Source organism: Myxine glutinosa, chromosome 6 (genome assembly GCF_964187855.1).
Source record: "Myxine glutinosa chromosome 6, kmMyxGlut1.1, whole genome shotgun sequence".
Taxonomy (NCBI): Eukaryota; Metazoa; Chordata; class Myxini; order Myxiniformes; family Myxinidae; genus Myxine; species Myxine glutinosa.
This window is the reverse complement of record NC_136266.1, coordinates 133,557,753-133,584,694: the sequence shown is the minus strand read 5'-3', so window position 1 is coordinate 133,584,694 and position 26,942 is coordinate 133,557,753. Positions and strand designations below refer to the sequence as shown.

General features: G+C 42.4%; 1 protein-coding gene across 1 annotated transcript in view; it reads right to left on the bottom strand.

Annotated features, from left to right (window-relative positions):
* GABBR2 (gamma-aminobutyric acid type B receptor subunit 2) overlaps positions 1 to 26,942 on the bottom strand; it is a 280,931-nt gene that overhangs the window by 234,301 nt on the left and 19,688 nt on the right. The window contains exons 3-5 of the mRNA XM_078781075.1: positions 19,055 to 19,120; positions 18,656 to 18,841; positions 8,883 to 9,134 (exon numbers count right to left, since the gene is read on the bottom strand). Of these exons, the coding sequence (XP_078637201.1) occupies positions 8,883 to 9,134; positions 18,656 to 18,841; positions 19,055 to 19,120 (504 nt within the window). The remainder of the gene's footprint in view (positions 1 to 8,882; positions 9,135 to 18,655; positions 18,842 to 19,054; positions 19,121 to 26,942) is intronic.

Below are 26,942 nucleotides of genomic sequence, written 5' to 3'. Positions count from 1 at the left end.
AGGACTCTATGAAAGCCCTGAAGCCCTCACACTCTTCATGCTTGCAGGGTCTGACTGCACCAGGTTGGTGCAAGAGTTCGAAGCTGTGTTTAACAGCAGCTCATCATCGTCAAAGTCTCATCATGAAGAGGCACATAGCTTGCAGGTAAAGTTCAGGAAAGATGTCAAATCCTTCACCGAGGTTATGGAAACCCACGGAAATCCCTTTCTATCAGCGAATCACGACCGCATAGCACTCGGCACACAAGACGTTATGGAAACAGAAGTGGCTGGATCGCTCGCAAGTGTTCATGAAGTTGGTATGGCCCTACATTCAGCTTACGTAGAGCAGCGACTTGACAAGGTCACCAAGCCCGTGTCAGATACGATCCCATGGACAAATACCTTGACGTTTGCCAATCAACCTGACCCAAAAGCCAAACACAAAAAGAAGAATGGCGTTCACAAGCAAAACATGACTCTCGTCACCCAACTATACCTTTCCCTTCAATCCCGGCCCGAAGCAGACATGGCAGAATTCTTCAGGTTTGAAAATCAGAGGGAGCCACCCAGCATTTCCAACCAAGGGCTTTTACGTAGCGGCAAAAAGGCGGACGTTCTTGAATGCGTGAATGTGGCAAAAACCCACGTAGTAGCAGCCAGTGATGCCACTGTAGTTGTGCTCGATGGAGCAGTAATAGTCCAAATGGTCCGGCCAATTCCTGCAAAAACATTCCAGGACTATGTAAACACCAATATTGCTGGGTTGGTGAGGTTACACATGAGCCGTGAATCTGTCGAGCGCTTGGACATCGTGTTCGATACGTATCCAGAGGAGAACCTCAAAGCACAAACTCACCAACACCAAGGAACGGGGTCAAGAACTAAAATAGGAGATGGCAGAACTCCTATTCCAAAGCGTAACTGGAACAGTGACTTCCTGAAGAATGAAGAGAACAAAAAAGAACTATTTGGACTTATCAGCGATGAGCTCACCAAGCATGACATGCAGGGTAAACGTCTCCTTTCTACCAAGAAGGATGTTGTACTCTCCAACAGACCTGAATATGACATATCTGCGCTTCAGCCTTGTAACCATCCTGAAGCAGACACGAGAATGATTCTGCACTTGGCACATGCTGGGGGCAATGGCCATAAAAAGGCATTTGTCCGTACGGTCGACAGCGATGTTGTATTACTTGCAATCCGCCTCTTTGACACATTAGGCCTCACAGAGCTCTGGATCGGCTTCACATGCGGAAAGAACTACTGGGACATTCCTGTTCACGAGATCCGCAATGCTCTTGGTCCCCAAAAGTCACTGGCTTTACCTCTCTTCCACTCGCTAACAAGATGCGATACTACATCAGCCTTTCTGGGCCTTGGGAAAAGGAGTGCATGGGCAGCTTGGGAGGTAACACCGGATCTCACAGAAACCCTGGTCACCCTCACCTTGGAGCCTGAACAGATCAACTCAGATGTCCATGTCCAAAGACTGGAGCGTATGGTCGTCATCATGTACAGCAAGAGCTGTGGCTCCAGCCGAGTAGATGAAGCCAGACATCGGCTTTTCTCAAACGGTACCAAGTCCCTCGAGAACCTGCCTCCCACCCAAGCTGCACTGATTCAGCATGTCAAAAGGGCACTGTTGCAGGCCAGCTTCTACTGGAATCAGGCAACCTCCGTCCAGCAAAATATCCCAGAGTTCAGTACGTGGGGCTAGTACTGGGACTTCACGACCAAGACTTGGGAACCTTACTGGACCCATCTTGCAGATGCCAGTAAAGCCTGCGCCATCCTCCTCTGCTGTGGCTGCAAAGTCATGTAGTGGGCGCTGCAAATGCTGTAAAGCTGGAGACCGTTGCACCTCGATATGTGGGTGCGAGGGTGCCTGTACAAACAATGACGGTCGAGATGACGATATTTGAGTAATCTGGTTGTGTGATTAGGATAAAACAAAAATCCACTCGTCACCTCAACAGCTACTATCCAAAAACAGTCGCCCTGGTAAATCAAAAGGACTGAGAACATATACCTGAGAACTTATACCTGAGAACATATACCTGAGAACTTATACCCCCCCCCCCCCCCATGGACATAATTACTACTCACTTGTACATATATTGAAGCACGTACTGGTTGTTAACTGTATCAATAGGAATGGGTTATACTCTTCTATTTGTAGAATTGTTTCAATAAAAATGACATAAGTAAGATACGTAGGTTGATTGTTTTCACCAGTTTAATCTTAACTTGTTCCTACAACTCTACACTCAATCTGGGTGAAAATGTACGTTAAATTTATTTTTCGGGATGGCGGCCATATTGGTAATATACAAATTAGAGTGCTCTAGATAGATTCAATCATATCAATCTGAGTACTCCAATGTGTTTGTAAAGCAAAAAAAAGCATAAAATAGACACCATGTTTGCCAAAAGAGTCACAAGTTATGGTAAAACTCATTTTTGGGTAATCACCATCTTGGAAATATGCAAATTAGGGGTCCAGACACACCCAATCGTAAAGATAAGCATTCCAACGTGTTTCTAATGGTCAAAAAACATAAAATAGACACCATGTTTGCCAAAAGAGTCACAAGTTATGGTAAAACTCATTTTTGGGTAATCACCATCTTGGAAATATGCAAATTAGGGGTCCAGACACACCCAATCGTAAAGATAAGCATTCCAACGTGTTTCTAATGGTCAAAAAACATAAAATAGACACCACGTTTGTATTTGTAGCTCATCTGGATCAAAAGTTATAGCCGAAACCTTGATCGGGCGGCGGCCATATTGGATTTGGCCGCCTTGGTGACCCCGGGGGTCGCCGGTTCGGGCGCTCTCGCTAAATCATTGGACCATGCCCTGAGCTACATCTGGGCCAAACTTGGTACTTTTAGACTGATTTGCACGAACTTAGCCTCATATCTCCCTTAGTCCCTCGACTATTTACAGATAATACAAAGATGTGAGTAGATGTGAGGACAAATCAACATAATTCGCGAAGATGAAATGATGAACCTGGGAGTATCACGAGCTGTACTCAGATGAATGTGACAAACAGGCAAACCCATGAAAAATAAACTTAAAATGATCAACATTCTACAAGAAAAATGACGATCTTTTTTCATTACGAATCGATGAGGCAGGGTGGGAGTTGAGAAAAATCGGATCATTGAAAGGAAAATAATATCGAGGAAAGAAACAGAGGAATACACATACTGTATGAGTTGGAGAAGAATTTGAGATATAAAAGGGAGGACTGTAAGGGTAAGGGGAAGGGAGGAAGGAGAGTGCATATATCGGAGGATTGGCCAGGTAAGAGATAAATATTGTTTAAATACAGACTTGGCATTTAATATGGAATATTTTTTTTTCTTGACTTGGGTTTACTTTCTGAGCTCGGTATATCAATCTGGTGAGTTTCTTTTACTGCTTCGGTGATTTCTTTGTTAAAAGAACCATGTCACTGATTGTCTGTCGCAGCAAGAAGTCAATAACAGGATTATATCACAAGTGGTGTGACAAAATGTATGGACAGGTACATTTGACGATTGGCTTCACAATCGGGTATATAAGGGTTGTTGCGTTCTGTATTCGTGGAAAACAACTGCTGCACGTCTACAAAAGTTATTGCTGCTTCCCCTGGAGATGGTCCGTCAACTCGACAATGCATTTTGTCATTTAGTGGTGGCTTTACGAAATTCCGGCATGAAACAGCCTGCTATTGCTCGGCAGTATGGCATCACTCAAGGTCAGGTGTCAAAGATCCTGAAACGAAATGCTCAGAGGGGTGTCCCTACTCCAATACCGAGGTCAGGACGTCCCCGCAGAACCACAAGGAGGGATGATTGCCAGCTGCACCGGTTAGTCCGCAATGGCCGTACCAAGTCAGCTAATCGGCTTTGGGCTGTGTGGCAGCAACTGACAAATGTGCCTGTATCCAGAAGGCTAGTCAACCAACGACTGGTTCAAGCAGGCTATTGTGCCAGGCGTCCCCTGAGAAAGCCACGTCTGACCAGACAACACCGCCAGCGCCGATTGCAGTGGGCCAGAGAGCACCGTCAATGGCAGCCAGGACACTGGAATCATGTGATCTTCAGTGACAAGTCTAGATTTCTGGTCTATCGTCAATATGGCCGCATCCGAGTGTGCAGACAAGTGCATGAAGCCTACAACGAAGATTGTATAGTGCCAAGAGTCCAAGCTGGAGGTGGTGGGGTGACCGTTTGGGCTGCTTTTCATGCAGGGGACAAAACTGACCTGGTTGTTTTGAATGGAAACCTGAACCAGTTCAAGCACCGGGCCATTCTGGAAGAAACATTGCTTCCATTTGTTCGTGCAGCCTTTCGAGGAAACTTTGTCTTCCAAGATGACAATGCATGGCCTCATCGTGCTCGCATGATCCAACACTTTCTTGCTGACCGTGGTGTCGAGCATATGGAGTAGCCTGCCATGTCCCCGGATATGAATCCGATAGAGAACTTGTGGGCAGAATTAACGCGTCAAATCGACAACTTGGACCAGCAGCCGACCTCTGTGCTTGAATTGCAGCAGGCTATTGTAACTGCATGGCAAGCGATTCCTGTCCAAACCTTGGCAAATCTCGTGAACAGCATGCCTCAACGTGTACGTGCTCTCCTGAATGCTCGTGGGGGTTACACGAAGTACTGAACTGTAATTTTACTGTCCGTAGTCCAAGTCGTAATTTAACTTTTGTTTTTGTTTAAAAAATGTTTTGGCTAATGTGCAAAATTAAGAGATACTTCTGGAAAACGCACAGAAGTTTCACACAGTACTGTCCGTGAATTGAGTTCGATATCAGTTTACATCACTTTCAAGGATCAATTTATTTGCTTCGAAATGTCAAATGTGGTTTTTGCTTCTTTTAAGGGTCACATTAACAAAATCTAGAATAATTTCAACATAATTCCAATGAACTTTTGGTTCGAAGTCATCTTGAAAAGTAAGTTCACCCCCACAAAAAAAATATTCCATATTAAATGCCAAGTCTGTAGTTGGATGTGTATGGCCAATAACAAAAGATTTCAAATAATGTCCAAGGTGAGTATCTGTTTCGGCCGTTTTGGTACTCCTTCCTTACCCCTTGACCACAGACCCACAAATGCCCCTTTCCTGCACTTCTTTAAATGTGACATACTCACATCGCCCATTCCATTCTTTTCCCACGCCTCTCATGTATGTAACCCAACGTTATTTATATTATATATCTACACGCGGACCGACACGGTTATAATTTTATATCTACACGCGGGTGGAAGAAAGAAGAAGAAGAAGCTGTAAGCTTTTACCTGTCGCGATCCCGCCGGGCAGTCTTCAAACTTGTGGAAATTAACTCAAACCGAGGCGGATTTATAATGTACACTTTGTAAAATGTACATTTGTAAAATGTACCGGTGAGTTTTATTGTGGGGGGATTTAATTATTATGTGTGGTGTTAATAATAATGTGCCTTCCGAGTGTATATGTGCAGTGCCATAAGGGACAAAGGATAGATCACAAGGTCTCACGAACAGGGGAATTAACCAGTGGTGTAGTCTATGTGATACGCAGGTATACGCCGTATACCCACTAGGAAACGTCCAGGATTTCCGTATACCCACTTAAAAATGCGCGAGGATACGTAACAACATAGTTTCGTGACAGAACTTTCACACTTTCATTCATAAAATGCACTATATAAATAACTTTCATTCATAAAATGCACTATATGAATAAAATTTGATTTGATTTAATAAACGGGTGTCAGGATGGGTGTCGCTCTGGGACGGGTGACTATGAAGCTGGAAAGGAAAAATCACAGTATACCCACTACAAAAAACTAGACTACACCACTGGAATTAACGTAATCCCGACACTAGTTAACACGCCCCATTCCTCGTAATTGGGACAAATATACACGTAATCCGACATTCGGGCAAAACAGGTCCTCACTTATGTACATCGAAGTAGTTCTTTGTACCCAAGATCACCGGAGCACCTATCTGTACAGATCTAGCTGAATCTATATGTCACAACCCCAAAATTCATAACAATATCTTGGCAATTTAAACCATCGTTGTGCTCTGACGATCTCCTCAGCAGAGGAGTGCTGTGTGCTCCAGGAGAAAACCTGAGTGCAGGTGCAGAATCTAGCAACAAGGGAAGTATCTCGCTCTTATTCCAACATCCCCCCCCCCCCCTTCCCATGCCACCTCCCCCCATGCCCTCTCCCTCCCACACATTCCATTCCCGATGTCCCTGCTCTCAAATGTTGTGTTTATGTGCTTCCCCTTCTCTCCCCATCTTGTCTACCGCTCCCCTTTTTATATACTTTGTTTGTTTGTCTGTTTGATTTGTTTGTGTGATAAATGTTAGCTCTTTCACGAGCGTCGATTATTATGTATACAAAAAAAAAAAAAAAAAGTCTAGGCTGTAGCTCAACGTGTCCTCATATAAACTATTTTAACAGAGCTTTTCATACACTGTGGCCCAGCACCAAAGTTGGTTCTTCAATGATGTCAGCAGGACATTGCTCAATGAGGAGTTAGGCTGATGCAGCATGTCAAATATCTCGAAATATGCAAAGCGATGGTGAAATGAGTTAGTGGAAAACCTCACCAGAGATAAAGTTCTCATGTGGCAAAGAGCATGAGCAGCCAGACAGGAGGATCCATATCAAGACCGTCTGGTGTTCCAGCCATTGATGTGCTGAGTAGACATGCCTCTGTGCCAAGATCTCACTTAACCTGGCAACCCCTATTGAGAAGCTTTCTGTCAGCTTGTTCTGAGCTATCTCACACTGCTGCCGACAGTGACCAGTTTCTATTTGAGTGCTGCTGACAAAACGTCATTTAATATGCAAACGTCGTGGAATGAGAAGCATATGTATTGACGGTTTACATTGTAACTGTGAGGTGATGGCAACCAGATAGATATGGGACGGATATAAGATCAACACAAGATAGAGTTGAAATGATAAATATTGACAAGTCAGGAGACGACGATGGTTCACGAGCGAGCGGTATTCAATGACAAAGGACGGACCATAACCGAAACAGGCCCGGACAGGCCAAGTCCGGAAATGTCAAAACGAAGGTTACTGACCTTGAAATGATATAGAAAATAATGTATAATCAGTTATGAGGTTAGTTAGCTACACAATAACGAAAATTCGGTGAAAAATGAAATGAAAAAATAATAATAATAAATAAATAAATTAATAGAATGAAAACAAATCGAGCTCCGTGGAGCTGGACACATGACATTGGCCTAACCAAATATCGAAACCCCTGTCAGATTCCACCAAACCCCTCGGAGAAGATGTAGCTTGAACTTGATTACCCCCTAAAAAGACATCTTTTTCCGACGTGGCTCCGCCCACAATGGGCGCAATACGCCCACTCTAGGCAGGACACAACTAGATCATGATATCAACCTCCCACCCAAGTTTCATCAAGATCGGATTATATCATCGGGTAGTTATGCTGAGGACAGACAGACAGACACACAGACAGACGCACACACATGACGAATATAGTGGTCACTTGATAACTCGTGAACCAATAATGAGGTTGAAATGGTGTGGTGACATCATAACAAAACCTCCTTTTCCAAACATATTCTGCAGTTACATGAACAAGCATTACAACCTAAAGAATCAACTTCACCCAATTGATTTTTGCATACTGTTCACCATTTGATTTGCAAGAGTGAATTTGGCTGTCAGGTCTTTTGTGTTCTATCAGGATGTGGGGAGTGATGCCAAGTGTGTGGTTTTGTGGCTGTGCCTGCATTGTCATTTAAACCCCATCACACAGTGATCGAGTGTCCTCATTCAGCAAAGGTGCCACATCCTTACTAACCAGTGGGCATACCATCAATCAAATTGGTCAAGTTCCAAAATCTCTGCTCATGTCTCTGCTCCCAAGAAGAGATGGCTTGCACTGTTTATTTATTTAATTACCAAAGAGATATGTCACGAGTATGCAGAGCATAAGCATTAACAACTTGCAGCCCCTCGCCCCTTCCCAACCACAAACGTCAGCACATAATTAATCCAATTACCTATTTCTTATTGCCCTCCCTTGGTCTATGCTTTCTGCTCACCTTCACCCATCTTCCTTCCACCTCCCCGACAACCCTTATCCTCCCTCCCACTTTTCTCTCACGTATAACACTGACTCCCCAAGACTGGCCTTTGGTGCTATTTTCTTCAAAGTAGCAGCCCGTCACCATCTCATGATGTCCACCAGACCACAAAGATTTTATTATTAACTCTCATTAATACTGCCTCGGCATCTTCCTTTTATTATTTGTGCTGTGCCTTGTTCAATGATTAATTGCGAGACATGATGGGAATAGAGCCTGTGATTGATGCTGTGAAGAGGAACAGGTTGAGATGGTTTGGTCATGTGTTGAGGAAGGATGAAAGTGACTGGTTGAGAAGAGTGATGGAAATGAATGTAGAAGGAAGTAGAGGACGGGGAAGACCGAGAAAGACTTGGCTAAAGATGGTGGAAGAAGAAATGCGGGCAAGGGGGTTAACAAGGAGAGATGCAGAAAATAGGGCAAGATGGAGAAGATTGTCATGGGGACCGCAAGGCTAACCCCCGCTCTAGCAGGGAAAATGGCCTTAAAATGCATGTTGTTGTGTTGTGCCTTGTTCACCTGTGCTCTTCGATCCTGTTTATGTTATATTACCCCTCTATCCTTTGTTACCCAGCTACTCTGTGAGCCTCGACCTCTGATTTAATTTTTAAAAAGGGAAAGAATTAACAACCCATTCCTTGCTAACCCTCATTGTAATGCTGAAAATGAACATACCATTATCTACTTGACATCACTATTGACAATATTTTTTCAAGAGCTCATTACACAACAAAACACCCTCATCATACCGTGACACCAAAGAAGTTAGTCTCGTTCATCGCTTGCAGAAAAATCTGCCCTCTTTGTGGGTAAGAATGGTCGAAGGCCTGCAGAGTGCTGTTACCACCGCCTTTCCCAGTTGTCCGGAAGAGCTCCAGAGAGCGTTGTGCCATCTTGGCGATCACCCAGATTCCATCGTAGGCATAACCGTGGAACTTGCTGTAGGGATCGCCGCTGCGATTCCTCTTGTTGTTATATTCAGCTTCATACTCTTGTGGTGTCTGAAGCATCACGTGGTGGGAGAGGGTAGGGTCAGGGTAGTCTGTCAGCTCATATTATTTATAATAGGTCACAGAGCTGTCAATTACTAATTATCAAGTAGTAATGAATAAATGTTGCGCTTAATTGGGCAAACAAATGTCACGGTAGTTACAAACTTTTGATGAATCATTACAATAGCCTATATCACATGAGTTTTCCCATTGTTATGTGGGTGGACCCCTTGGACCCCTGCACGGATCCATCAAGGTTTGTAACTACCAATATATTTGTTTGCTCATGAGCTGTACTCAGATTGATATAGCAAACAAACATAACCACCCACAAACAGGGAGCTATTTATCATGAACCTCAAAAGGGATGCCCTTCCAGGGACTGCTCCATCCACCACAAAATAACATTATTTGAAGACATTAAATGCAGGAAATTTCAAAGGAAAAATTAAGTATTGCAGAGCGAATGTCTAGCCATCCAAATTCCAAACAAAATTCCACTAAGGCAGGTCTCCATCACAGACCAGAGCTTTTTCAAGTAATCAAATCAAGTTTCAAACAATGTTCTTCATATTTCCTCACCTTCTTTGGTCTCTGTTTCTGTTTTTCCTTGCCATTTGGTGTTTCCACCCTTATTCATAATCTTAGATCGATCCTGTGATCATATTGCTGGTCTCATTGAGTGCATAGGTGGCAGTTTCTCACTGTTTTTTTGTATACAGAGTTAAGGCTCATGGAAGAAGTAGAATGCTGAGCAGATCAGGACGATGAATAGAGCAAGAGGAACAGCAGAGATGGGGGTAGGGGTTGGAGTAATGGGTGTGGGGAGGATTGAGGTCGAGGGGAGGAATCATGGGGTGGGCAAGATGGATACAGAAACAAACTCTAAAAAAACAAAAAAAAAAAACCACCTTTCGAGGCCATTTTTCCCCGCAAAGCGGGGGTTGGCCTTTTTCGGGAACCGTGGTTGTTGTTTTTTGGTCCCCTTTTTGAAGCAATGTTTTACGGCCGGATGCCCTTCCTGACGCCAACCCTTTTTGCCGCCTTTAACGACAAACAGGGAATTACCAGTGAACTGGTACTCAATTAGCCGACCTCAGAAGGATGACAGGCTGAGTCAACCCCCCTGGCGTTAATTCAGCGATCGACCGGGATTCGAACCCAGGATCCTAGGATCCTAAGCCGGCACCCTAGCCGCTAGCCCAACACCAGGGATTAGCAACAGAAACAAACTCTGAAGAAGGAAAAACTGTAAATTTAGAAGAGCAGTAGGCTTGGGGTGAGGGTGAGGCTAATGGGGGTAGAAACGCTCATGGTTTTGCATAGAGGATGATCTGAGATAGTGATGAACAGTTGTTTGAAGATTTGGAGGGACAAATGAGATTGAAGACAATGCGGAAGGTCTTTCCAGAGGTGGGAGAAAAGAGGAACGAATGAGTGGAGGTGAGCAGTGATTCTGGATTTTTATAGTTTCACTAGAAGGGGCTGATGGTGGACCGTGTGCACCCTGCAGATACCTGCGGAGAAGAAAGCATGGGAAGGGCATAATACAAGACTAGAAATGAGGTGGTAGAAGACAGAGACCACTGACCTGTCTGCAATGAAGTGATAACCCCATAGACTCAGCTTCATCGTGGGAGATTCCAATAATATTGAAGGACTTCATTTCCATGGTGTCAAGCTGAGCAAGATGTGAGGCAGGGGAACCAGCCCAGAGGGGAGAGCAGTACTCCATCAAGCTGCAGATGAAGGCCCTGTACGTAGGTGGACGGCCTGCTCATTATATACACACACACAATCTGACGTTCCTTTTCCTTCTTTCTTATTCACTGTTATATTTTTAATAAACCTCAAATAGTTTGCAATTAGTGGATTATACTCGTATATTGTGATTATTTTTGAGTAAGATGTGTTTATTAACAATGCCACCAACGTGTAATGCATTACATCCCAAGCAAAAATGCTTTCCTCTACCCTATCTACTTTGTCTACTATTTATACTGAAATTTTCAACTTGCGCCAGTCCAGATGTTAAGACTTAGTTAAACATTATTTTGATAAAATATTAAAGTCCTGCAATACTACTGCAATTACCACCACCACTACTACAAATACTAACTTTACTCGGACTTAGTTTAATATTCTGTTGTGAAATATTAAACAAAGTCATACCTACAACAACTACTTAGTCCAATACATTAAACACAGACCAAAACACAAATAAAATATAGCAATCAAGGTAGCAAGGATAAAGATACCAAGAGACATTTAATTTGACCCTGTTAGAGCGTTCACTCTGAGTCTGGGAGGTTGGCGATTCGAAACCTCGCCGAGTATTTCCAAAAATATTTTAAAATGGTATGTGCTGCTTCCTTGCCCCATGCTCAACATTCATAAAGGACTAGCAGGAATACCCGGCGTTGCCGGGCAGGGGGGAGGGGGGTGGGGAGAGGGTGGAGGGGGAGGAGGCCGGAGAGGGAGGGGTGAGTTAGGGAGTGGGGGGAGTAGAAGCGGGTTCATCACCTTTTCGTTGAATATATGCTGGTGAATGTGCCGTTCATCACGTTTCTGAGGAAAGTGTGATGCCGATCAGGAAGAAGAAGAAGCCTTACTACCAACTTCGTACACTTCCGGAATTGTTTGATTTATTTGTGTTCATATGTCTGGTGATTGTTTGTATTTATATATGCTAATGTGTACTAGTATATAACTGTCATTAATTTTAAAAAGGCTTAGGCACTATTGAGCGATTTTTTTTTAAACCAAAAAAACCAACTTTTTTTATTTTAGAATTATTTTGTTTTTGCCTAAAACACTCACAGGCAATCACTGATGAACCTCTGAAAGTTTGACGAAGATCCGTTCAGCCATCTCTGAGAAAAATGGCGTCACACAGACAGACACACAGACAGACCAACAGCTCTCTTATATAGTAGATAGAGCACAGACAATAGGTTGGCAACCATTTGGCAGGCTTGATGAGCCAAATGGGCTGCCCCTGTGTTGAAGTGTTCCTCGCAAGGAGAATCATATAAAAAGAATGCCTGTGCGATCCTCTCAGTTTTTCGTCAATGAGAAATAAAACCTTTTTTAATCGTCGTTTTCTTTTCTAACAATTTCCTTTATAGACAAACCCCTTAAAACAAATGTTGCTTGACCTGTACCCTTTGTGCACATATGTACTGTGAAGTAATGACAATGTTTAGGCCAAGGTTATTGGCTGACACATTACAGAATGACTTATTTTGGGTGTTAACGCTTCGAAGCGAGGTTTATTCAATATTACATATGTAATATGAGTTATTGGGGTACATATACACACATCCCTTGAACTCCAGAGCAACATGGAGGTACTCGTCCTGAAATCCCGTCCGTCAGGAGAAGTGGAGACCGTTCACTGAAAATAGATCAAGTGGAAAACCTACCTGAATGCTACGTGACACAACGCAGGAGTCCATCCCTCACAATCAACCAGCTGACATGTCCTGGTGGTGAAGAAGCCCAGCTACTCTCAAGAAAACGCAATTTCGTCTGGATTCTGCTTCGCATGAAGTGTAAAACATTACACCAAGACATACCTAGTTGGACAGGCTTCACATCGTTGACTGGTTTGGCACCAACCATTCTCACCACCATAGACTATTACCCAGTCATCACTCATCCAATCACCGATTATAAGACTGTACAAGAATGCCTGAAGTATGCTGAGGAGGCCACAAATGAAGTAGAACAGCAATATGTTATAACAACCTTCGACTTGGGAGTATGCATGAAGGCGTACCCATTTATATGGAACAATCTTGATCGGTATGAGAAGCACATTATTTTGATAGGCACTTTTCACCTCGTTTGTGCTTACCTCAAGATGGTAGGTAAGAAGATGGACGGCTCTGGGTTGTCTGACATCCTACTAGAAGCAGGATTGATTGCCTAAGGTTCGCTGCAAGGTGTGATGTCAGGAAAGCAGTATGACAGGGCGATGCATTGCCATAAAGTTATGCTGGAATGCATGGAAAGGTTGTTACTGGAACGATACATGACTAACCAAGGTGAACAGGAACTGTTGTCCTCCCTCCCGACAGACTCAGCCAAGAAGCTGGATGACATGTCACAATCGCTTACAGCAACCGCACTGGAGGCAGCATTAGATAATGATGCCGTCAGTAACTACATCCAGGGTTACTCGCAGTATAGAGTGGATGTTAGTGGAGGCAGTCATGGAAAAACTGGTCAACTGTTGATTTCCTACATGGATCACATATGGCTAGTTCTTTCTCTCATACAGGCGGTAAAGCACAATGACTTCCTCACATATGCTCACTGCTTGCATCGCATGGGAGACCTCTTCTTCGCATTCGGTGGTCAGAACTATGCACGCTACCTCATGTACTTCTCTACGTTCTTGGCTAATATTGAGGTATCACACCCAGGAGCAACTGATTTGATCAGAAGGGGAGCGATGAGTGTCACCCGTTCATTCATTCCTGGAAACCGTTGTGCTGTCGACAAAACTATGGAGGAAACCTTAATGCGTCATGCCAAATCTCATGGTGGTGCTGGTGGAGGTGGCGTTGGTGTTTCTGGAGTTCTCAGCAACCATGATGCATACCAAAGATAGGTGAGAACGACACACGCTCGATCACAATGTTAATACCACTCTAAACATGGCTGACATGCTGACAGACAACATCAGTGGAACAATGCATCGTGATGTACGACCCGCAGAAATCTTGAAGAGCGAGAAGTGCGTAACAAAGACACAAGAGGCAGTTGAAAGCTTCATCAATCCATTCATGGTTGACGACCAGGACAAGCTGATCTGTCTTTCATCTGGAGCGGCAGCCACCAACGTGATTACAACTGATGGACTGAGGGCCGAAACAGCAGGAAGGGAGGCAAGGGAAGCTTTCATCGAAGACAGACTAAAGAAGAATGCCAACTTCTTTGAACCAGTCAAGCGGATGAGACTGAGTGACCCCTGATGCACTCCCACCTTCACCTCAAACTCACCACTGTTCCCGTCCTTCGTCCTTACAGCTGTGTGCGCTCTTTTGTACATTGCCATCACTACTCTGATCAACCATTCCTCCACTCCTATACTTTGCGTGGAACCTTAGTGGAACGTGGAACCTTAGTGACATGAACAAGAAGGTGAAAGTAACAACAGCAAAGAACAAAGTTGTCCAGTATAAGCAACAGGGTAATATTGCCTTCCAACTCTTCGTGAAATCCCAAAGCCAAGGTTTGCTGTTGGACATGCAGGAACTGATGACATACCCGTTGACCCCTATTCCATATAGCATCGGGACAGCTGATGGGTTTCTGGCAAAGAGACAAATCCAAATGTTTCCAGTATCTGACCAAAGAGTGTGAGGCTGCTCCAGTACCATCAGTGGTGTCTACACTTGTGGTCCATGATGGGAATGCCTACTTATATTACATCAAGGAGATACCAGCCAATTTCAGCCTGATTTGCCGCAAGATTTTTGACATGATGTCAAAGACAACAGACGCAGGGTTCAGCACGGATATGTATTCTGCTAATTCTGTCAAATCAATGGAACGTGAATGAAGAGTCCGTTCAGTCCGATCAGTGAGAAATTGATCATCAAGGGTGAAAGCACAAAGAAGCCCCCTGACTGGAAGCTATTCTTGACAAACGACAAGAACAAGACGCAATTCATCAATCTCCTCTGTAATGTATGGAGTCAACAGTCGTATGCCAGCAAACTCTTTGGAAGAAAAGTCGTCCTGATCTGTGAAGGGGCTGCATACCAGTTAACATCTGAGGATGGGATGACCACGAATAAGATGGAAATTGAAACTCTGCGTTCGACACAAGAGGAAACAGATTCCAGAGTAGTTCTATACTGTATGTATGGCAAGGACAAGGGATACAAGTACATTAAGATTAAAAGCCCAGACAGCGATGTCTTCTTTATCCTGCTGCACTATGCCCTCACTTTGGAAAATGTCATCATTCTCTTCAACAGTGGCATGGGAAATAAGCAAAGGCTGATCAACATCACCGAGCTTGCAGAGGGCTACGCACAACAGCACTGTACAGCACTCATGTGCATCCATGCATACACTGGATGTGATACAACCAGTGCCTTCAAGGGCCTGGAAAGAATCAAGCCAATGAAGACCCTCCAGAAAACTCCAAAGTATGCCACTGTACTGTCCAGATTGGGAGAAACGTGGGACGTGGCAGAAACACGTATTGATGAACTAGAAGAGTTTACCTGCGCCATATATGGTTGCGCTAGAGTGTGCAAGGTCAATGAGCTGCGACATATCCGCATACAGGAGCTGTGTGCCAAGGATAATCAACTCAATCCTTCAAAGAATGTTGATCTGGGAACACCGCCCCCATGTCGAAGAAGTCTCGAGCAGCACATACAGCGGGTGAACCATCAGGTTGGAATCTGGAAGAGGGCTCACATTGCTCAACCAGATATTCCTGACGTAAGAGTTGGCCGTGGATGGGAGCTGAAGGGTGGCAAGCTGGAACCACTGTGTACACAGGCGATGTTCTGCCACAGCAGCTCATCGATATCATGGACGAACGACTGGATTCTGACGACATGGACTCAGATGACTCGGATGCAGAACTCCAGCTGCCAGACATCCCAGATCCGTTTGGCGGAGAAAGCACGGACAGTGACCAAGAATGACAATGTTCACCAATGAATGTGCCCGTTTATTGTTTTGATTGTTGGGTGATAATTTGATCATATTGCTAATGAGATTACATTCGGCCAGCTTAACCCTTTATATGCCCGTTGTACAATTTGGCATACATTTTTTTCTAAACCTTTTTTTTTCCAAGTTGAGAATGTAAATTCTTATATCATTTTTGGATTTTTTTATAGCAAACACTAATGTTTTTGATGAAATGATGGTACCAAAGAGACGATTATAAGAATGTAAGGACTCTTTTGAAATGTTGTATTTGAAAGCATCAAATTTAGTTATGTCTATGATCATGGTACATGAGAGATTCTCATAGCATATAATTGGTACAGGAGTTATTGATGTATTGAATCATAGGAACGTATTGTCCTTGCTTTGCCATGTTTGCGCTATTAAGGAGTGCCAAGTTTTAAATTGTCATAACTTTGTCAGTTTATGTCCAAGAATGATAGTTGTGGTATTGAATGGTAGCGCTTGGGTCACAGTGTAGTTTACAATATGATTTGAACTAATAAAGTCTCACAGATATACCTCAAACAAACTTAATGTAGAAATTTGATTATTTTTGTGACGTGCCGGATATCTATAAGGGGTGTGTGTATATGTACCCCAATAACTCATATTACATATGTCTGAAACTTACTTATGAGGGTTTGAAACGAACTGACACAGGCTCAGCTTTCATTTGGTACATTAAATGTATGTGTAGCTGCTATAATGACCCCATAATTCACCACAATGTGAAAATGTGCCAACGGATCATGCCGCGAAGCGAAATTGGTCACGTTTTAAGGGTACCCCCATATATTGGCCCCAAATGACAAGTTCATCCCAACTTATGCAATGTTAACATTTGATTTCATGTTCAGGACACTCTAGGCCTAGGGCATCAGAAAAATATAGGGTCGGAGGTTTGTGGGGGGGTGGGGAGGGGAGGGAGGTGCATAGCCAGCTATAGTAGCCCATGGCCTATTTATTATAAGCTGGAAAGCATCTCGAAATGCAAAGCTTGTCTGCGTCTGTTTTGTATTTTAACCAAACTTGATGAAAACAACAGCTTAAAAAAAGGAATGTACATTTTATTCCTTACTATTCTCCATTCCCATTGATATTCTGAGGAAAGACTTGAAGATTGCTGTTCACCGACGCTCCCGATCCAACTTGACAGAACTTGGCAAATGTGCAAGGAAGAATTGGAGGAACTCCCCAATATTTTCATATTGAAGGTTTGTTGAAAGTTTTATGACAAAAGCTCAAGTGGTGCAAAAATGTTATGGCCTAGACCCTAGACAGACACACTGAAGCTCAATGGGGGTAATGCATTGGTAGAACACCAGTGCAGTTATCTTCAAAGCTTTCCAATCACTCCTTTTAGGATGAGCACTCCTGAAATAACACTACTATGAAGATGACTTTGGGAAAATTATTCACCTTGTTGCAGAATGTCTCTCTCTGTCTGAGACAATAATCTGACACTATACTGTACTGTACTCAAAACTATACTCTTTGAGGTTTCTGAACTTCAGACCAGACTTTGGTGGGTTAAGCCGGTTTTATGACGCTCAGCTGTCTCACTTCCCTCGGAGGATATTTCTGGTGTGGGCAGTAATTCTATTTGGCTGAAGGCCTTTGAGATTCTGCATAGCCAGATGACATAGCTCACTCGCTCTGAGGGCCGTTTTGGATGCAGTGTCCAAAATGATCTTATTTCTTTTTGAGATGCTTAAGAGGACAAGGCATTTGCTGAAAGATGTATTGGAGAATCCTCTAATGCCTATTTTTACTGGATTGTAGTTTACAGACAATCCTCTATGTTCACAATCGACTATCAGGTCTTTGTATTTGCCTTTCTTTCTGGCATATGCATTGGACAGGTTCTTCTCCGTTTGGGACTGTCAATTCAAAAACAATGACATTCCTAGTTACTGTGGAATAAATGGTGATATCAGGCAATTTGGCAATTTTCATAATAAAGAAACACGGAAGCAATTTAAAACATAACCTCCATCCACCTTCTGTGGTGAAGGGAAAACACCAGCCCTCTCGCATAACATAGTCATAGTCGGCGACTGGTTTTCCCAGGAAAGATCATGGCAGATAGTGAGGCCCAAAAGCTTGAGTGATAGAACATATTGGAGAGGATTGTTGAGAAAATAGATGGGCGGGTTATTCAGTCGGTCTTTTCGGAGAGACATCGTAAGAGTGTGAGATTTGTCAGGGTTGAAAGACATGTTCCACTTGTTTGCCCAGTCTGTGATTTTGTCCAGGTCTGCAGAGAGTGAGGAGGCTGCAGACTGCCGATCTGAGGGATGAGGAAAGATGCTGCTTATTTATCAGAAAAATGAGGGATGTCATGGCAGAGAGTGGAGTCATCAGCAAAGAGATAGAGAGGATTTTCCAGAGAGTTGGAGAGATCATTGATGGAGACCAGAAAAGCACAGGGCCCAGAAAACTGCCTTGTGGAACTCCAGCCTGAACAGGAAGGGGAGATGAGAGAAAACCATTCAGGGCCACACCTTGACTACGACCAGAGAGGAAGTCCGGAAGGAAAGTTTCGCAAAGCCCCTTTGAGGTTTTGGCCAAGTTATTAATTCGTTTTCTCCATACTCTCATAATAAAGGTTGTTGAAATCTTGATGTCAAAAGTTCAAATGGTAAACGCAGTATCCCAGGACAGACCGACAAACAGACACACACACACACACACACACACACACACACACACACACACACACACACACACACACACACACACACACACACACACACACACACACACAAGTGATTGCAAAACCCCGTCTCCCATTGCACGGCGGACGAGCTAAAAACACATACCATTCCAGAGATGGTACGTGTTGAACGAGTGCTGAGGGGCATAAAGTCAACAGTGATGGCTCCATCCATAGCAGTCAGAAGCTGGTTCTGAGAGCATTTTGCTTCGTGGCCCTCCCACCAATGCCTGGCATACCAACCGGGTATCACCCACTGGTATTTGCTGCCATACATACTCACTTGGTAAGCCTGTGACAACAAAGTGAAATGGATAGTCAGAGAAGCTGCTGAACAACTAATAGTCTAACAATTGTGTGACCTCTTCACTTTGGATCTTTGAAATGAAGTGAATTGATATGTATCAAGATTCTGCCTAAGCAGATGTAGACGCATTCAAATTAAACATTACTGCAAGTCAACAATTGATAAATCAATGACAAATAATTCAAGATGGGAGCTTACACAGCAAAACACCTCTATAGACATCTTCTCATTAAATTGTCCCAAGATAATTCGAACATCGTCCTCCTGCAATGAAAACAAGAGACACATTAGCCAGAGGTATCATATTGAACAACAATAATAGCAGCAATAACATCCCAAAATGCAAAGCCCATCGACGTTCACTTTGTACTTGAACTCAACTTGATGAAAACAACAGCTAGAAAAAAAATGTTAAATTTATTAATTTGGCTTCTCCATATGCTCATAATAAAGGTTTGTTCAACATTTGATGACAAAAGCTCAAATTGTACAGATAGCAGCCAACAACAACTTGCACGCACACACGCTTACACACATATATTTCAACAAACTGACAACGTTCAGAGTTGTTAATGACGGTGAAATCAGTATTGGAATCCGAGCTCAACATGCACTGTTTCTCCATGTAAACCGCCATCTGGATAAAGGTGGATTATGAGTTTGACGTCACTGGCGAAAGCTAAAATGGACACATCAGTTCTTTTTTTTCGACACTTTCTGATTGATAAAAAATTCAATTTTTTTTCCCATCAATTTAAAACATGATTAATAATTTTTAAGAAATTGACTGGTTTCCCAACCACCTGTATCATCAGCTATATTTTTACTATTCATATTGTTCATATCGTACACACACACACACACACACACACACACACACACACACACACACACACACATACATACACACACACACACACACACACACACACACACACACACACACACACACACACACACACACACACGATTGCAAAACCAAAAACAAATAATCTTCAATTACCATTATTTATGATTATTACGTCCCGCCACAAAAGAAAAAAAATGCCATCAGCAGCTTTAGTACCAACAAGATTTGATCAGGAAATCGTGATTACTTTTCAGGTGAATGTATTATGACCATGTTTCATCCAATCTCACATTTACAGGCACACTGCAATGTAGAATGACACACACATGGCAGAAATTTACAGTAAGAATGTGTAACAGCACTTTCTGTGCACAAATAATTTAGAAATGACATCCACACTCTGAAACAAAGGCATTAATTGTATGCATGAAGTGAGCAGTGACCTGATATGGTACAACAATAACACTAATGAAATGAACTTGTACTAACAAGCAGTTGTGTGTATGTACATATGTATGTACATGTATATATGCACATGTATGTATCTACATGTATGTATGTATGTATGTATGAATATGTATGAATATGTATGTATATGTATGTATATGTATGTATATGTATGTATATGTATGTATATGTATGTATATGTATGTATATGTATGTACATGTATGTATATGTTTGTATATGTATGTATATGTATGTATATGTATGTATATGTATGTATATGTATGTATATGTTTGTATATGTATGTACAGTGCATTCAGAAAGTATTCAGACCCCTTCACTTTTTTCACATTTTGTTATGTTGCAGCCTTATGCCGAAATCGTTTAAATTCATTTTTTCCCTCATCATCCACACTCAATACCCCATAATGACAAAGAGAAAACAGGATTTTAGAAAGTTTTGCAAATTTATTAAAAAGAAAAAACTGAAATATCACTTTGACATAAGTATTCAGACCCTTTGCTATGACACTTGAAATTGAGCTCAGGTGCCTCCCATTTCTCTTGATCACCTTTGAGATGTTTCTACACCTTGATTGGAGTCCACCTGTGGTAATCTCAATTGATTGGACATGATTTGGAAAGGCACACACCTGTCTATATAAGGTCTCACAGCTGACGATGCATATCAGAGCAAAAACCAAGCCATGAGGTCAAAGGAACTGCCTACAGAGCTCAGAGACAGGATTGTGTCGAGGCACAGATTCAGGGAAGCCGACAAAAAAATTTCTGCTGCATTGAAGGTTCCCAAGAGCACAGTGGCCTCCATAATTCTTAAATGGAAGAAGTTTGAAACAACCAGGACTCTTCCGAGAGCTGGCCGCCCGGCCAAACTGAGCAATCGGGGGAGAAGGGCCTTGGTAAGAGAGGTGACCAAGAACCCGATGGTCACTCTGGCTGAGCTCCAGAGATCCTGTGTGTAGATGGGAGAAACTTCCAGACGGACAACCATCACTGCAACACTCCACCGATCTGGGCTTTATGGCAGAGTGGCCAGACGGAAGCCAAACAGTTCAATCTTGGTTTCATCAGACCACAGAATCTTGTTTCTCACAGTCTGAGAGTCCTTCAGGTGCTTTTTTGCAAACTCCAACCAGGCTTTCATGTGTCTTTCACTGAGGAGAGGCTTCCGTTTAGCCATTCTGCCAAAAAGCCTTGGGGACTTTTGGGCGATTTGGGTCATAGGGTACTTTTGGGTCCTTGGGGACTTTTTGGGTCTGTGGAAGTGTAACTCAGTGTAACTTATTAATTGGCACTGGTAACTTATTAATTAAACTGGTAACGAAGCAGATACATTTTACATGCAAACTCTGTGAAAGCCGAGTTTGTAAATGAGTGTCAGGAATGCGCCCGAACATGATAATCTCTTGTCCACCTGGTCACAGCCCCTGGCTGAAGCACCCCCCTATCGTTTGGTAAACGGAACTCACAACAGGAGGGGAGCGAGCTGATACCAGGACTTGGTACATGCATGACCTCGGGGCATTAGCGGAGAGGGGATTAAGTCCAGTTTGTCCATATAAACGAGAGCAAACGTGGAGTCGACAGGACTTGCTACCAAGAGCTCTGACCAACGGGAGTGGCGGAGGAACATCAGCCGAACGAGAAGGATCAGCGAAAAGAGTTAATCTCAGCCATTGAATTATGCGGTATTATTTGGTAAATGGAATGAAGTGAATAACCAGTTAATAAACCAGACCTTTTGTAAACCTGTGTCCGACCATTGGAGTCTTGAGTCTCTCAGCTACAAATTCTCCAACAATCTGGAGGCACCGCTGGAATTTCGAGTGGACGTCGTCAAGGTTCAAGGTGAGCATGACCTCTTGGGGATCTGTCCATTATGAAATATGAATTCTGAAGATGGAGGATTTGGTGTGTGGGACTTGCGATTGTCCATAGGTAAGACAAGGATGAAACGTGTTAAATGATTCTATTTATTCGTGTTTTCCTAAATGATTTCTGTAAATATGTATTTTTGCGCTGTCTAAATAAAATGCACAAGGTCGGCGCTGGTCATTAAAGGCCTTACTGTGACCTGGAAGCAAGCGGAGCATGTGTGCACCTTGCGACCATTTGCTTCCAGGACGTGTAAGGCCGGTAAAGTAGTTTTTTTTTGTTCAAAGCACTCGACTTGCTCGGCGAGCGACAGGGAACCGGGAAAGGGAATTATATTTATATATATATATATATTTTACCTCATTCCAATTTATGGTATTGCGACAAAACGGCTTATATCTTTGGAACGACTGGTCGGATTTAGACAAATTAAAACTCGTTCGATCAACAAATAAATTCATGACAGACAATCCCACCTCATGCCGGTCCAGAATTACTGTGAAAGATGGCGATTGGATAAAAATTGCATACCAACACTCCCTCACTGTCCCTCATTGTCCCTCATGTCCATTCCGGCACCCTGCTTCCAGGAAACAAAACCAGTGCTGTTGTTTTTTTTGACGAAATTTGCCAGATAAATAGCATGGGTGACACGGAACCAGTGCTGTTGTTTTTTTTTTTGACGAAATTTGCCAGATAAATAGCATGGGTGACACGGAACCAGTGCTGTTGTTTTTTTTGACGAAATTTGCCAGATAAATAGCATGGGTGACACGGACAAAATGATTGGATTTTGGTGAAGACCCAGGTGCGAATCCGGCTACGAGAATTGTTTAAAGTGATTCTTCACCATAAAGAGATCGGGTGAAAAGCGATATACATGATATTTAACATAATATACTTATTAATGTTATTATTTTAATATTATTCATATATTAAAAAAGGTGACAAAAACACGCCGATTCCATTTTGGGTTCAGGTCCGAATCCAGATCCGGCCTATCAGTGGGATACAAAACATAAACTGTTCACCAAGGCGGAGATAAACCTCAACCTAAATATAAAAATTGATCTGCTTGGTGTTAGTTTAAGGGCTGTTCCAAATTTATCCTGATTATCTATCTATAATTCCAGTAATCTCTGTACGTCTGTACGTCTGTACGTTTGTTTGTCTGTGACCGCTGTTTCTCGACAACCACGGGTCCGATATACTTTTAACTTGCCAGGTATATTGCTGGGGACCCGAGGATGTGCCTTTTCAAGGTTTCATATTAATCGGACAATTACTTACCGAGCTATGTCCAAAAAACGATTCAACCAATCAGAGAGCAGCGAACGATCGCGTGTGCCGAACGTGGAGGACACACTCTGCCTCGGATGGCACATTTGACAGCGTATTCATTTATTTCACGTTTGCAAACTATGTTGGCGTTAAACTATGTTTTAAAACTAATAAAACCGAATTTGCGATTCATTCGCTTTCCTGCGCGTTTGTGCACGCGATGGCGATTTCTTTACCAAACTCCGGAAGCCGTTCGCTTTGGACCAAACCATTGCATGTAAATAGAGGGGGGGGATATAATTTTAGATATAGATATAGTACGGGCAATGCCCTAGTGAGAGATAATTACAGGAAATGTGTACTGTTCTTGTTTGGTGATTATGAGACAAAAACAGCAGAGTGGGAATCGGCAGACAATGGAACAGCTAGCGACGAGTGTTTGTGAGTAACAACCACCCTCTGGTCGAGGCTCATAGGAGGGGTGATACTTACTGATTCGGCACGCTTACAATAGGTGTTAATGGTGGGATGTCAGAGGTTTTGGTGTGGTTTAATGTTCACACTGTTTTGGAAAATAATGCTCGATGCAACATGATCCTAAAAAGAACCCATCCCTACATCGAAAGATCAGGAAGGGAAGGAATGGAAAATTTGAAGTATTAAAGTTACGGAACTCAAAATGTCTGGGTTTGGATGTAGTCATTAAAGGATTGAGTCATTCATTGGTGTGATGATGGTCCTAATATTTTGATAAATGTTTGATAATGGTCCTGGTAATTTTAGTCTGGTAAGGTATATTGCTGGGGACCCGAGGATGTGCCTTTTCAAGGTTTGAAATTAATCGGACAAGTGGGTCTCAAGGTATGGTCACCGTACTCGCAAGCCGTTCGCTTTGGCTCTGCGAATGGACCAAACCATTTCATGTAAATAGAAGGGGGGGTTCTGTGGTCGTTCGCTTTGGCTTTGCGAATGGACCAAACCATTTCATGTAAATAGAGGGGGCGTTCTGTGGTCGTTACTGCCACGTGGTTTCAAAGTTTTTGTTGTTGTTTGCACGCATGTTTTTTTTTGCAAGCACGTACGTACGGGCACGCCCTAGTATATATAAATTGAGGTAATATTGAGTATGGAATTAATTGCTTTCAACAATGCAAAGGGTGACAAGATATGGGATTTAATGAGTACAACGTTTCACTTTCGTTGTTGCAACGTTTTGCTCCAACGTTTTGTGAACATTCAAATGTTGGGTTGTGCTGACGTTTCCCCAACGTCGCCACAACGTTTCACTTTCGTTGTTGCAACGTTTTGCTCCAACGTTTTGTGAACATTTAAATGTTGGGTTTTGCTGACGTTTCCACAACGTCGCCACAACGTTTCACTTTCGTTGTTGCAACGTTTTGCTCCAACGTTTTGTGAACATTTAAATGTTGGGTTTTGCTGACGTTTCCACAACGTCGCCACAACGTTTCACTTTCGTTGTTGCAACGTTTTGCTCCAACGTTTTGTGAACATTTAAATGTTGGGTTGTGCTGACGTTTCCCCAACGTCGCCACAACGTTTCACTTTCGTTGTTGCAACGTTTTGCTCCAACGTTTTGTGAACATTTAAATGTTGGGTTTTGCTGACGTTTCCACAACGTCGCCACAATGTTTCACTTTCGTTGTTGCAACGTTTTGCTCCAACGTTTTGTGAACATTTAAATGTTGGGTTTTGCTGACGTTTCCACAACGTCACCACAACGTTTCACTTTCGTTGTTGCAACGTTTTGCTCCAACGTTTTGTGAACATTTAAATGTTGGGTTTTGCTGACGTTTCCACAACGTCGCCACAACGTTTCACTTTCGTTGTTGCAACGTTTTGCTCCAACGTTTTGGGGACACTCAAATGTTAAATAAACCGGATAAGAATTCACGAGTTATTTAATTATGAGCGATTAATGAAGTACTCATTTAATTAATTACATTTCTTATTAAATTACAGTAATTACATTACAGTAATTACCTGAGGTAATTAAAGTAATTACAGTTCCGGTAATTACAGTAATTACAGTAATCATTACAGTAATTGCAGTAATCTTATTACAGTAATTACATTACATTAACTCAGGCACCTTTTGAGTAAGGAAGCTGATATTTGGACATGACACTGACCAAGTGATGTGGCTGTCAAGGAAAATATTGATTTATTGATTAATCATTTAATAAATTAACTCGTTGATTTATAAATGACTTATTTAATTAAAAGTCCTCAGAGATACATCTTCGGATGAAATACTTACAGATTGGTTATGCTATGAGCCAATTGATTAAGGAAAATATTTTGTGATGGCCATATTGGCAATTTCGTGGCCATATTCGTGGCAACTCAGTTAGTGCCACTGCACCTTTAAAATGCATCCCTGCGTTCATTTTTCGATCGATTGAGTTGAAATTTTGAACACTCGGATCTGGACTGTCGTTGTTAACGACTCTAGCACGCACTCGTCCAATCAGGATGGAGCGGTATGGTCCCCGGATTATCACTGCTCGCAGTTTTTAATTAATTTTACTTTTTCTCTTGGTCATATAATTTTGAAGACATGCATGTCATGATAGAGGAAATGTTTGTTCTGTTAAACGGAATAAATGTTGTTTATTTGTGTGGGTGTGTATTTTTGTGTATTTGGATATATTTTCACGACTAATTCCAGTTATCGTCCTGCAAAATGTCTGCTCGTTCTTTTTCCTTTGAGTCGTAAATTCCTGTTGAACTCTCATTAAAATGCGGAATTAAGTACGCTGTGTGATGATGGAGATCCTTGATGACGAATCAGGAATAGTGAATGAGCAAACAAATATCACGGATGGTACACCGGATAGGAAAATGTAGATGAAACCCCTTTTGCTCAGGTGCTGTGTAGCGCTGCACAAAGATCCATATGAGCGGGGCCTGGGTGCTGTGTAATTAGTACACAAAGAGCCAATTACTAGGGTGCTGAATAAACACAAAGATCCATTTTTTGGAGCTGGTTCTCCCGGTGCTGTGATTTATTCAAAGAACCAAAAATCTTGTAAGAATTAAGATATGATTTGTCGACATTATAAATACTTTAATATATGTAACGATTTTTGTAACGATCATCCTGCAAAAGGTCTGCTCGTTCTTTTTCCTTTGAGTCGTAAATTCCTGTTGAATTCTCATTAAAATGCGGAATTAAGTACGCTGTGTGATGATGGAGATCCTTGATGACGAATCAGGAATAGTGAATGAGCAAACAAAATAACGAATGCTGCGGCTAGAGCAGTGGAAGCGATTTTTGAATTGTTCAATGATTATTCGATATTGTTATGACTTATTGTCAATAGGTATACTAAGTGGCCATGAGGTAGCCTGTTGCTATGTACAGTTTTATTCTATTGTTGATTATACCACATAGCTGTGGTGATAAAGGAAATGTTCGTTTAAATAGATGATTATGATAGGACCATGACTATAAAATCATGATGATTATTATGAATGATATCATAGGGTTCAAATGCAGAATGCTGCATGAACTTGGGAAAGAACTTTCAAGCCCTATGGGATAAATTGGGTATTACAAGCGATGGAGTTTCAAAATTTAGCATGATTGAAG